This window comes from Ambystoma mexicanum, chromosome 9, assembly GCF_040938575.1.
Source record: "Ambystoma mexicanum isolate Mex_15411 chromosome 9, UKY_AmexF1_1, whole genome shotgun sequence".
NCBI lineage: Eukaryota > Metazoa > Chordata > Amphibia > Caudata > Ambystomatidae > Ambystoma > Ambystoma mexicanum.
In genome coordinates this window covers 956530076-956543611 of record NC_090931.1, presented here as the reverse complement: position 1 = coordinate 956543611, position 13536 = coordinate 956530076, and the positions used below count along the sequence as shown (strand labels likewise).

The window sequence follows — 13536 nt, the reverse complement described above, 5'->3', positions numbered from 1 at the left end:
CCAACTAGAAATCTCCACTCGGCAGATAGGCTTCTTTTCATGGGCCTCGCTTCTTTAAATTCTATATGTCGGCAGATCTTTCTGTGTCCTTTATCCCCCGTTTGAGGGCATTACTTTGTAGGGTCCATTGCTAATCCTTAGACTCTTGAAAGACTGGCTTTTCAGTAAGGACTTTTCATAATTCTAGGGTTCACTTTGTCTCTTTTTCTGCCCCTATTGCCAAGAAATTGATGTTTGGGTATATGAGCGTTCCACAAATTGGACTGACATAAAACATAATGCCTCTTGCAGAACTATAAATGTTCACCAGTCATCATCAGTACCAGGGCGGATGGTGCTGGCCAATCAAAAAGACCAGAACGCGGTCTGGATTCATTGATCCATTGACTAAAATAGTGGTTGGATATTCCACGAACAAAAGTTTCATCGAAAGAAGAAAATTACATGACTAATGTCCTACCCGTGACTTCTCCTGGCCAAGGGGCTGTGAAGGGTCTTTATCTCAATCAAAAACAGCCCTTTACAAGGTCTTGAATGCTATTACACATATTGGTTGTAGCAGTATGAGTTTTGGAGTGAAAAAACACCACTTTAATAGTGAGTAAAATAAATACGAAAAATCTGTAAGAAAATTAAATGTGCTTTTAGTCTGTTTTGTAATATTTAAATAACAGAGTCATCTTTATAATATTAGCATTTTAATCATGAACGCTGTAGAACTTGATCAATTTTAGAATGATCACGGGTAAGATTGAATTGTTTCTCTATACTTAAGTGAAAACATAGTTCCATATTTTATCTATCACTTTGGTGTGTCAAAATTGATGTTTCCTGTCACATTGAAGGCCCATGAAATTAGATTCTAGCAGAGAAGGAGATTCTTGTTTAAAGAAATCTCGATGGGGACTTTACATTGCTGTTTCCTGACTGCAGAGAAATGCTTTCTCTAGTGTACGTGTGTGCTTCTGAAATGAAAATGTTTGGCATGTAGTTATGTTGACTACATTACGAGGAGTCTGATTGGTGGAGATTAGAACAATAATGGCCTTCGTGTGCTAATATTTTGTCACCAGAATTCCTCAGTGCAATTATCAAACCATAATACATGGTTTCCTGGTTTGACCACATTTACATATGGAAACACTAGCAAATTGTACCAGGAGGCAAGGGGCTCGCTCTCCTACTAACATCCTTTGTCAGTGCTTAATTTCAGTTTTCCGGTGACCAATAATAATGGCATGTTCAATCTTGTTGGAGTTTCATTTTGAGAAATTGAGTCATTCATGAAGGAATGGCCCAGAGGCAGGCAGAACTGCCACCTCATTTGCAGGCACAGCTGAGAACCAACGTCATACTGATGTAAGAGATGTCACGTTGGCTCATTGCTGCCCTGTTCTTTCTGTGGGCATCCTAACTTAAACAGTATGGACATTCTGACCATGGGGCGCCCTATAGCAAGCAAAGGTGATGAAGCAAAAGTCGCTGTAATAAAAGCTACCAGCAGGTGGCTTTTGCTTCATTAGTCCCGCGAGGGCAGAGATTAACACATGCACAGGAGGATTATCCCTTTCACAAAATGGATGCCTCCTAGTGCTTGAAATTATTGGGTTTGAGCCTTATTTGCTCAGAATTTGACATAGGAACTTTCTTTAAAAAGATGTTTAATATATGTTTTTGGTTATTGCCCATCTTTTAAGACAATAACATTTTAGAGCGCACTATCCCTTTAAAGCCCAGTTTTGAAAAAGGCCTAAGTGAGGCCAAAACACATGTCACATACGGGCATTGAGATGATGGACATTTTTGAACAATAAAAAGGTCCAAATGTATTTAAATTTCAAAACTGTGACGTGTTCACTGAATTTTTCAAATACACCTATCATTTTTGCAGTGTCTGGCTCACCTTTGGGACACATTATCATGAACTCTATCCTGACATTACTCAGCATGTAACAACTAATCTTCCATAGAAACATTTACCTTTCAGGGCAAATGTATGGACTGGCTGCTCGCATGCTGTATTTTCTAGGTGCGTACATTGTCAGCTAACACTACTTCAAACTCTTAGTGAAATTGCTAAAATAAATTGTACTTTGCTCTGTTAGCCTCTTGCAGGCTAATGCTGGGTCACAGATACTTGCTACACATCTGGCACTGTACCCCGACATCTTGTGTCCTTTTGCAGTTGCTCAAGGACAGCACTACAATGCATGCTTCTCTAGATTCAGCACTCATCTGCCTTAGACACCCCTGACCGTTCCACAACATCCAATGAAATTAGTTGTGGAGTTGTGTTGGCTGGATTGCTGGGTATCTTCTCTCCTTGTCCTAACCCTTCCCTCCTTATCCCACAGGGTTGTTTCTAAATGTCCCATATTGGCGGTAAGGCCTGGAGTGGTCTTATACCAGCATGAGTCCCACAGTGTCCCCAGGCTGGCTCCGCCAGGGTCCTTCGAGTGTCGATCTTTGTCTTTCATCCTGTTCGGTTTTTGCAAGCTTCTTCCACAGCAGTTTCACAGAACCTTCCAACAAAGAGACTGTAATCCAGACCTTCCAATAATGGGGAAGACAGCACTACTTCTAGCCTTGAGGAGCACTTCCCAATTAAAAATGTTGTAATCATTGTGCATTTTTTCACAGGCTGGTTATTTTGAGATGACATAGCATGAAAGGAAACGCCCCCATGAAAAGTACTCTACCTTTGAGCCAGGATCTCCGATTCCCCTCTCTCCTGGTGCCCCAGCTTCTCCCGGCAAACCTTGATCTCCCTAAAAGAAAGAGTCAAAAACATGTCAATATTCCCTGAACATGGCCTGTGAGCTTTAACAATGGGAAATGGAGGTATATTGCTGGACCGAAGGGCACCACACTGGGACCACACATTTGTGTTGCATGAATTGATGATCCGAAGGGTTATGTTAATTGACATTACATTACTACACACTCTGTACACTCCTGTAACAGGGCCACCATAAGCCTTTTTGTTTAGCAGCAAAGAGGAGGGCAGTGCACTGCCCCACCTCTTCCACTGCGTTTGGCAATTGACTCACTGGTTTCAGAGGGAAAGGGGCCTGCAGTGGGATCCCACCCTCTATTACATTATTCATTAAATAGTTTTGAGCTGTTCTTTCTTCCTCATATCCCTTCAGTATGCCTGAATATCTTCTATACAGCTTGGGTTGAAATATATTAGCTTGCAACCAAGCAAGTCTCCAAGCTACTGCCTAGTTAGGTCAGCCACCTGCAGGACTATGTAAAAGGTGCCCCCGAGAAGAAACACCAACAGAACGCACACCCTATAAAAGACAGAGACATCTCTGATGTTGGGAGTTGCCAAAAAAGAACTTTGTCCCACTTAACACAAAACAATTTTCTGTGATCTTTAAGTCATCAGGGATTTCTATTAACCTGTGTTCTCTACATGTCAAAGCTTCTTGTGACATCCATCCTTTCAAATTTTCATCAAAATCCACCATCACTGCCCAAGACATTGCTTCATTCACTGCCGGAAACGTTTTTTTTCTCTGGTCCTACTTTGGACCCTGCGAGCCCGTCATTGTGCCTATTGGCTGGACAAAGCGTGTGGTTCATCATACTGGGAGTGGCCAAGCAAAATGCGAATGGCCTACATATTCCAAACCCTATCCTTCTCCAGCGTTTGTCACTCGGCAGCTGCTGCTTCGCTGGGGGCTGCTGACCATTTCCTGCTTCTGGACATTAGATAGCTGGATGGCCACAGCTATTCACTTCTGCAGATGTCATTTTTGTTTAATGGAATTGCTGATTTGAACATAATCCCAGGGCATGGTTCAGTTAAAGGTACCAGCTGCTGATAAACCCACCATCACGTTGATTCTTGTGATATAGGGGTATCTCAAGACCCACCTCTTAAAGGAATCCCTCCACCCCAACATCTAGGCCATCACATCGCCCCTTGCACCACCTGACTCACTAGACGCTGCTTGCCCCTCTCCACGCCGCCAACCGATACAGCTGTACCCCTCCTCTGTGTCCCAGTGTAACCCACCCAGAGCTATATAGCTGTTCTGTTGATACCTCTGTAAAGCGCTCCGTTGCTTCTCGAAGCCAGGTCCGTGCTCAATAAATAAAATAATAATAATAATAATTAGATTGTTGTGTGACCTGGGTGGGGGCTCTGCCCCTCAGCCCCGCCCATATAACTCCACTCCCCTCGAGGAAGGAAGGGGGTGGGGGTGTACCCAGAGTCTATTTCTTCCATTTCCAACACTCCCCTGAGCACCTTTGAGAGTGCAGCGTCCATCTGACAGCGGCGAAAAGGTCAAAGAGAAGCAAACGGGCTTCCCTGCCCCTGGCCGTCATCCCTGGGTGGCGTGTCCTCCCCTGGCAGGCAGTACGGGTACTGTTATTCGGCTACTACCTGCTGAAGGGGCAGTTGCATGTCTAGAAGAGCCACAGGATTCTAGCCCAGTGGAGAGCTCTTGTTAAACCTTGCGGCAGCTTTTTCGCAGCTCTGCCATTTTCTCGTGACTACTCCTAAGCTCCTCTTGGGCTCTCTTTGCTAGCCTGTCCACATTGTCGCAGCACCATGCAGAGCTGGTCCTAAGGAGCAGTAACAGTGTCCAGCCATTACACAATGTATAATGGAAAGACGAACACTGGTAGGATGCGAAGCACACCCGCTGCGGGCGATGACCTTGGGTCTGCCCCCATACTCTTTTAGAAGACTCCAAAGAATACATTTGAGTGCCTGGCACACAAGGTTTATCATGATTCTGGCCCTTGTTTCATGTTTAGATGCGCCCCACACTGAAACCTATAAAGAAACTCCAACCCGCCAGATCGCACTTCCCGCTCTCACACGGGAGAAATGGCGTGGACCCTCTTTCTCTGGAAGCCCCGACCCCTTTCTTGAAGGAAAGAAGCGAATCATCTCCGTTTCTGGAAACATCCTGAAATCCATCCAACAACTCAACCCTCAAATTCAGAGAGGGGCCTGGATGCTACAGCAATGGCTGGCATATTAAAACATTACATAACAGGCTATGTTCTTGCCCTTGCCCACCCTGACAACTGCTGGACGAATCTACAGCCTCTTTGAGTCAAGGCTGCATTCAGACACGGCAAGCTGAACCACTGAAGACGACATGCAGCTCAGGAACACTACCAGCCAAGCATGGCCGGGTGCAGGCATGCAATCATCCTTTTAATCAATAGGTCTTGCTTCCTTGCAGCGCCGTAAATATTTGGTCGTCGTCGGTGTTGCCTGTGCTGTACTCATTGTCAAATCGAGCAGATTAAGAACCAGGGGTCAAGTCTGAAAAACTAAAGTGGGGGGACTCATCAACAAACACAATGGGATGTGACGTCGCCAGAAATTAGCATATCAAGCTGAAATATTCACCTTTCATTAAATTGGCTTTGCATAACCACCCAAATTGCACAGGACGAATGGCATTTGCCTTTCATAAAATCAACACACACACACACAAAACCAAGAGAGGATATTTCCATCTAATAGTGTTTTTGAAAACGTTAAAAGGTGTGCATGTTGTAAACTACAAGGACCAATGCAAATGTTATCCCTGGACCTTGCAATACCGAATTGGGACATTTCACCTTTAGTTGTTTATTTTTCATCAGGTTATATAGTGGAGTGATGAAGTGTCTGGCCAAAAAATCTAACTGCGGTTTGATCCCCGAGGTCTTTAATTCATAAATTCACAGAGGACATTCAATGTATTTCATTTTAGCTGGGGGGATTGAGTCCACCCTCTTAAAAAAGTATGTGGGCTCTGTCCACCCACGTGTACCCTCGACTTGAGCCCTGTGAATACTGCAGATTTGTACAGAGAAATCAACATCAGAAATGATAAAAGCCTGCGCACTAACTTTGCACTGTGCAGCAGAACCGTGGTCGCCATAGTATGCATGAACCACTCCTTATGGCATTGTGGCTAGGTCCACGCTTTAAAAATACGTTAACGAATGAATAAATATATATATATATATATAAAAACAATTATGTAAAGATGTTTTTGTAAGTCTATATTAGTTACTTGTCCATTATTTTAGGGGGTGGGGTATTTTTTTGCAAAATAGCAGTACTTTCTCTTTATAACTCCAATGTTTTTACATACAATTTTGCAAAGCATTGTGGGTGTCTTTGCTTACAACATTGTACTTTAGCGTGTTTTACCTTAGATCCAGCCAGCCCTTCCCCTTGTGGTCCCCTTAAACCTGGCGGCCCCTGTGGTCCCTGCATGCCCTGAAAAACAGAAAGGAAATCCATTGTTAGCATTGAGAGACGTACATATCGCCACACATTTCCTCATCACCAAAAGTCTAAAGGCCTACGCCGCCATTTTAAGCGCCTTACCTTCTCCCCTTGAATTCCAATGCCAGGTAAGCCAATTGGTCCGGGCAAGCCTGGAGGCCCAAATTCACCCTAAAGTAGAAGAAAGAAAAAGGTTTTGTTAGGAATGGCTGACTGCGCAGTGACGCATCGCGCAGCTGAAGCCATGGGCAACGGCTCCATGCTCTACATTCGGGAGATGTTTTGGAGCTCTGTGCTTTCCCACACAGTCAATACATTTCTACCCCCATCCCACATTAGATCATGACAAAAGGTAGTGCCAGTTTATGGGCTGTAAAGCGGACCACCGGATCCACGGATGCTCGGGTCTCCTCGTAAATGTTCAAAGCTCTATGGTCTTTTGTAACACAAGACAATCCCCAATGTCGCCCCCTGCCTCTCAGGTCAATCGAGTGACATGTTTACCGCTCACCTTATCACCTTGGAGACCAAGGCCTGGCTGTCCTCGAGGGCCCCTGGGTCCTTCAAATCCTCGGTCTCCCTGGAGGAGAAAGCATCGGACGGGTTAAGCGCCGCCTCTGAAGGCACGATAAGCATCAACGTTAGTTTAAGGCGACTCCTGAAATTGACATGCAGACTTCAGCTCACTTTTGAGCACAACCTCCTTACTTCGAATGTATCCTACCTTCTCTAGACGCAACGAGTGCTGCTCTGTGTATGGCTAACAGTGCTCTGCAATACGACCTGGAATCCTTCATTGGTTCAAACTTGACATAACACTGCGAATTCATGCATTCAAGGTTGTTGGGGGAGTATTATTAGGAAAAATGTCATCTAAACAAATCATGAGCTGTACTAATATATGTTCCACCATCTTCTGTTTCTTGTCGATTTTCGATCTGCAGAACACGTGTTAAAAACTCTACATGGAAAAAGTTATGCATTTTACTTTAAACAATTGACATGTTGGATTTGCTTAGGGTTGTGTGTCTTGAACTTGAAATTAAATAACTGTGAAGTCAAGCCAAGCCACAACTGACTGCCACACAACGACTTGCATGAATGTTGCAAGGCGTTCACATAGATGTCTAATCTTGTATATACTCTCTGTGTAAGTACTGTAACCGTAACATTTCTAGCCTGTAAGAAAGCGCCCAGATGCCTTTGGGCTTGGCGTGCTATATAAGCTGCAACATAAATAAATAATCAGAACATTGATAAACTAACAGCATGTGTAAACACTCCAATCGCTCATCGTGTCATGTGCTTGTTTGCATGGTCTGTGCCATCCCCTCTTGCTGCCCCAGCGAGCGCCCACCTACTAAACCCTGGTATTGTAGCTGTTCTTGCATTATTTACTTAATTATGTAAGGCACCCAATGTTGAGATTGCCAAGTCAGCCTTGCATCGCATGGGTAGAATTTCTTGTCAAAGCTCTTCTCCCTGTCCGAATAAACACACAATCATACAACGGGAAAACGTAGCCTCTGAACAATGGGATGACTTCACTTCCAGAGAACATATACAAGAGCCAGTGCTCGGACACAAATGTATTCTAAATTGCGTGGACATGGTACACTGAAGCATGGAAAGAGACATTCTGCGGCTGTCTCCAAATCCACCCCATTCTGATGGACTCCTGGCAGCATCAGATTTAAGGCAAAGGGCCCAGTGGACACAAATGACAGTGGGCCCAGGTGGGCGTGTCCTGCAGGTGGAGCCTAGAGTGGGCAGGATTGCACAATGGTGAACTTTAGGGACAAATGCTACTTTTTTAAACTTGTGTTTTATTTTTTACAGTTTTCTGTGCCGGGGGTGGGGGGCGGGGTCCGACTTTAGCTAGAGACAGCTGGGCCGCCTCGCCAGGTTTTGCTGTCAATGCTGGTAATATTGTAAGATCAAGCCTGAAGCCAGTGTTGGAAATTGTAGGGTTACAGACAATGGGCAATGGGAAGGTACATTACAGGAGGTGATATCGCGCAACAATACCTCCAGCATACAGAACCATGTTGTGCTTGTCCCCGGTGTTCTTACCCCAGGCCCTGGAAATGTCATTGAACATCACAGACTTAAAGGAGTTCACCTTTTCTATCTCAAAACATATGAGGGGTTAGTTACCTTGTTTGTGGGTGCTGCTTGTGGCACTTGAAAGACCCCTTAACTCCTTACCCCCCACCTCCATATCTCCTCCATGTCCTCAGGGCCCTGCTGCTGGGCAGTGGATGGAAATGGAGAGGGACTGAGGGCAGGGTAGTGAGGAAGAAAAGTAGAGAAGGAGCAGGTAACAGGTAACATGAACACTGATGGGGCAGGAGAGAGGAGAATGAAGGAGGGCAAAACAGTGAGGGAGAGATTGAGAATGAAGGAAGGCAGGAGGTAAGGTGATTCAACAGAACCAGATGAGGGTAGAAGGGTGAATGGGTACAGAGAATGAACGAGGGCAGGAGAATGGGGCAATAGTTAATAAGAGTGAGTGGAACTGCAGGGTGAAGAGGATTAAAGGGTGGATAAATAGAGAGCGGGGTTCAGGAGTATAAGAAGAAGGGTGAATAATCGAGGTCTAAAGAGTCAGGGAGAAATGAAGCGTGAGGGAGGGCAAGAGAAAGGGAGAGAAGGGAGGCAAGTGAGTGAGGAATGGGCAGTGCAGGGGCAGCAATGTAAAGGCAAAGGGTAAACGAGGGAGGGGGAAAATGTAGTGAAGGAAGGCAGGTGAGTTTGCAAATAGCAGCAAAATGAGGACGTGAGCGGTATCTTTAAAACAAAGAACCTTTGGCAAAAATGCAGCAGAAAAGGCGAGAGGAGGATTAAGGGAATGAGGTAGAAACAGAGGATGACATAGGCCAACATTACAAGGTTGCTGGTAGACTGCTGGTAGTACTCGTGGCCTACCGGCAAGCTCGGCTTACTGTTTCCGCCGCCCGATATCCCCCGGTAATAATGGAATATTACGGGTGGTGGCAGAATGGTACGTTCCCATTCCCATGGAGTCCTATAGGACTGAAGCACCGGCACCGTTGTTAACGATGCCAGTGCTTCAGTGATTTATCTGCTGGTAGGGGCCTGAACTACCGGCAAGTCAGGCCTGCCGATAGTTCACAGCCCCTTCTGGCAAACACAGAGTGAGCCAGTCTGGAAAACGTGCCGGTAACGTTGTTACCGGCACCTTCATTTCCGACCGGCTCACTCGTAATGAGGAACATAGTATTAAAAAAGAGCAGGAAAGAATGAGATAGTAGAGAGGAAATTACTAGTAAAGAAAAAAGGAGGGCAAAAAGACTGCTGTATGGGATAAAATGAAAGCAGGAGGGAGAGGAGTAAAAGGGGAGCATATTTGCAAGCACCATCTTACCTATGAACGTCTAGCGGCATTGGCGTGCCTCATGTCTGCCCTCGCCAGATCTCTTGGCATTACTGTAGCACTGCAGCCTTGAGAGCATGCGCCGTCAAGCACAAAGCTTGAGGTAAACCCTAGAGCGAAATCTAGAAGGCTTGCTCTGAATCTAACGATAGTTTCTTCATCACTTTTCATTGACTTAAACCACAATTTAAGTGGCGCACAATAAATTCCAATTTTAGTACTCAAAGGCTTTCTCCACTAGCAAACGATGTGGTTCTTTCTAAGCAAACCTCGAGGTACTTAAGAAGCAGCTGCAGCTGAAGCAATGGGAAACATGGCCTCGCTCCCAGCGCCAGCTGCCAGCCCATGAGAGGCAGCCCCACAGGATAGCTGGCTGACACCCCCTGGCAATGCTCTTCAAAGGGATTATAACAGATACGCAGGAGGCGTTCAGGCATGCTGCCTTTTACTCGAGTTCTTGGTGCAGGGGAAAACTGCAGGCATTCCTGTGCGACAAATGAACCTGGTCCTTAAAGATATCATAACAACCATCAGCTTTTAGTCTAAGCGCTATCCTCTCCAATTAGCAGCTCTGCGTCTATGTTAGGACCACTCTCCAAGTGACATTTATCTTAGGGACATTCTAAGGAACGTGCATAATATAGGATGCGGCGTGGCTTGCCCACATTTCACAGGTTTCTACCTTGCTCGAGATCCAGTGGTAGAGATGTCGCGCCTGTGTTTGTGCGTCTCGAGATCAAGTGGTAGAGATGTAGCACCTGTGTTTGTGCGTCTCGATAATCAAGTGGTAGAGATGTCACGTCTGTGTTTGTGCGTCTCGATAATCAAGTGGTAGTGATGTTGCGCCTGTGTTTGTGTGTCTCAATAATCAAGTGGTAGAGATGTGTCACGACTGTGTTTGTGCGTTTCGAGATCAAGTTGTAGAGATGTTGCGCCTGTGTTTGTGCATTTCAGATCAAGTCATAGAGATGTTGCGCCTGTGTTTGTGCGTCTCGATAATCAAGTGGTAGTGATGTTGCGCCTGTGTTTGTGTGTCTCGATAATCAAGTGGTAGAGATGTGTCACGCCTGTGTTTGTGCGTTTCGAGATCAAGTTGTAGAGATGTTGCGCCTGTGTTTGTGCGTCTCAAGAGCAAGTGGTAGAGATGTTGCGCCTGTGTTTATGCATCTCGATAATCAAGTGGTAGAGATGTCGCGCCTGTGTTTGCGAGTCTCAGATCAAGTGGTAGAGATGTCGCGCCTGTGTTTGTGTTTCTCAGATCAAGTGGTAGAGATGTCGCGCCTGTGTTTGTGTGTCTCAGATCAAGTGATAGAGATGTTGTGCCTCAGTTTGTGCATCTCGATAATCAAGTGGTAGAGATGTTGCGCCTGTGTTTGTGCGTCTTGATAATCAAGTGGTAGAAATGTCATGACTCTGTTTGCGCGTCTCAGATCAAGTGGTAGAGATGTCACGCCTGTGTTTGTGTGTCTCAGATCAAGTGGTAGAAATGTCACGCCTGTGTTTGCGAGTCTCAGATCAAGTGGTAGAGATGTCGCGCCTGTGTTTGTGAGTCTCAGAGCAAGTGGTAGAGATGTCGCGCCTGTGTTTGTGTGTCTCAGATCAAGTGGTAGAGATGTCGCGCCTGTGTTTGTGAGTCTCAGATCAAGTGGTAGAGATGTCGCGCCTGTGTTTGTGTTTCTCAGATCAAGTGGTAGAGATGTCGCGCCTGTGTTTGTGTGTCTCAGATCAAGTGATAGAGATGTTGTGCCTCAGTTTGTGCATCTCGATAATCAAGTGGTAGAGATGTTGCACCTGTGTTTGTGCATTTCAGATCAAGTCATAGAGATGTTGCGCCTGTGTTTGTGCGTCTCGATAATCAAGTGGTAGTGATGTTGCGCCTGTGTTTGTGTGTCTCGATAATCAAGTGGTAGAGATGTATCACGCCTGTGTTTGTGCGTTTCGAGATCAAGTTGTAGAGATGTTGCGCCTGTGTTTGTGCGTCTCAAGAGCAAGTGGTAGAGATGTTGCGCCTGTGTTTGTGCATCTCCATAATCAAGTGGTAGAGATGTCGCGCCTGTGTTTGTGTTTCTCAGATCAAGTGGTAGAGATGTCGCGCCTGTGTTTGTGTGTCTCAGATCAAGTGATAGAGATGTTTTGCCTCAGTTTGTGCATCTCGATAATCAAGTGGTAGAGATGTTGCGCCTGTGTTTGTGCGTCTTGATAATCAAGTGGTAGAGATGTCATGACTCTGTTTGCGCGTCTCAGATCAAGTGGTAGAGATGTCGTGCCTGTGTTTGTGTGTCTCAGATCAAGTGGTAGAAATGTCACGCCTGTGTTTGCGAGTCTCAGATCAAGTGGTAGAGATGTCGCGCCTGTGTTTGTGAGTCTCAGAGCAAGTGGTAGAGATGTCGCGCCTGTGTTTGTGTGTCTCAGATCAAGTGGTAGAGATGTCGCGCCTGTGTTTGTGAGTCTCAGATCAAGTGGTAGAGATGTCGCGCCTGTGTTTGTGTTTCTCAGATCAAGTGGTAGAGATGTCGCGCCTGTGTTTGTGTGTCTCAGATCAAGTGATAGAGATGTTGTGCCTCAGTTTGTGCATCTCGATAATCAAGTGGTAGAGATGTTGCACCTGTGTTTGTGCATTTCAGATCAAGTCATAGAGATGTTGCGCCTGTGTTTGTGCGTCTCGATAATCAAGTGGTAGTGATGTTGCGCCTGTGTTTGTGTCTCGATAATCAAGTGGTAGAGATGTATCACGCCTGTGTTTGTGCGTTTCGAGATCAAGTTGTAGAGATGTTGCGCCTGTGTTTGTGCGTCTCAAGAGCAAGTGGTAGAGATGTTGCGCCTGTGTTTGTGCATCTCCATAATCAAGTGGTAGAGATGTCGCGCCGTGTTTGTGTTTCTCAGATCAAGTGGTAGAGATGTCGCGCCTGTGTTTGTGTGTCTCAGATCAAGTGATAGAGATGTTTTGCCTCAGTTTGTGCATCTCAATAATCAAGTGGTAGAGATGTTGCGCCTGTGTTTGTGCGTCTTGATAATCAAGTGGTAGAGATGTCATGACTCTGTTTGCGCGTCTCAGATCAAGTGGTAGAGATGTCGTGCCTGTGTTTGTGTGTCTCAGATCAAGTGGTAGAAATGTCACGCCTGTGTTTGCGAGTCTCAGATCAAGTGGTAGAGATGTCGCGCCTGTGTTTGTGAGTCTCAGAGCAAGTGGTAGAGATGTCGCGCCTGTGTTTGTGTGTCTCAGATCAAGTGGTAGAAATGTCACGCCTGTGTTTGTGAGTCTCAGATCAAGTGGTAGAGATGTTGCGCCTGTGTTTGTGAGTCTCAGATCAAGTGGTAGAGATGTCGTGCCTGTGTTTGTGCGTCTCAATGCTGTGCCGTTGATTGCTATGTATAACCACACAGAGGACTTTATGATTTCGGATATTCATTACTCTGTGTTTCTCTCTGGCGGGCATCCTATTCTGTCCCAACTGCGGTCAGCTTTTCTCAAGGTATAGCCCTTGATTTATCACGATGTATCCGAGATCCTGACATAATTGTTAAAACATATTTTATTTGATTTTTCAGTTACTAGCACGTTGACTGAAATCGACATTTTAAGAAGTGTTGCTACCCAGGAGCAATCCCTTTCAATTGAATGAGGTGTGACTTGTGCATGTCTGTTCTCAACTCCCTAGTCCCTTTTCATTCAGCATGCCGCAGAACACATCAATGATACAGAATGCAGCTGCCCTCCAGGAATGCCTGTTCTCCACTCCCTAATGCCCTTCCGTTCAGCTTGCAACGGAACATATCAATGAGGACGAATATGGTTGAACTCCCTGGTGACACGTGCATTTCTGTTTTTGACTCCCTGATCCCTTTCCCTTTAGTATGCTACATAACATATCAATGACACAGC

At 45.5% G+C, this 13536-nt stretch overlaps 1 protein-coding gene across 1 annotated transcript in view; it reads right to left on the bottom strand.

Moving 5' to 3' along the window:
- Nucleotides 1-13536, bottom strand: part of LOC138488828 (collagen alpha-1(XXVIII) chain-like) — a 324042-nt gene that overhangs the window by 142833 nt on the left and 167673 nt on the right. The window contains exons 15-18 of the mRNA XM_069616159.1: nt 6768-6836; nt 6359-6427; nt 6179-6247; nt 2700-2768 (exon numbers count right to left, since the gene is read on the bottom strand). Coding sequence (XP_069472260.1) covers nt 2700-2768; nt 6179-6247; nt 6359-6427; nt 6768-6836 — 276 coding nt within the window. The remainder of the gene's footprint in view (nt 1-2699; nt 2769-6178; nt 6248-6358; nt 6428-6767; nt 6837-13536) is intronic.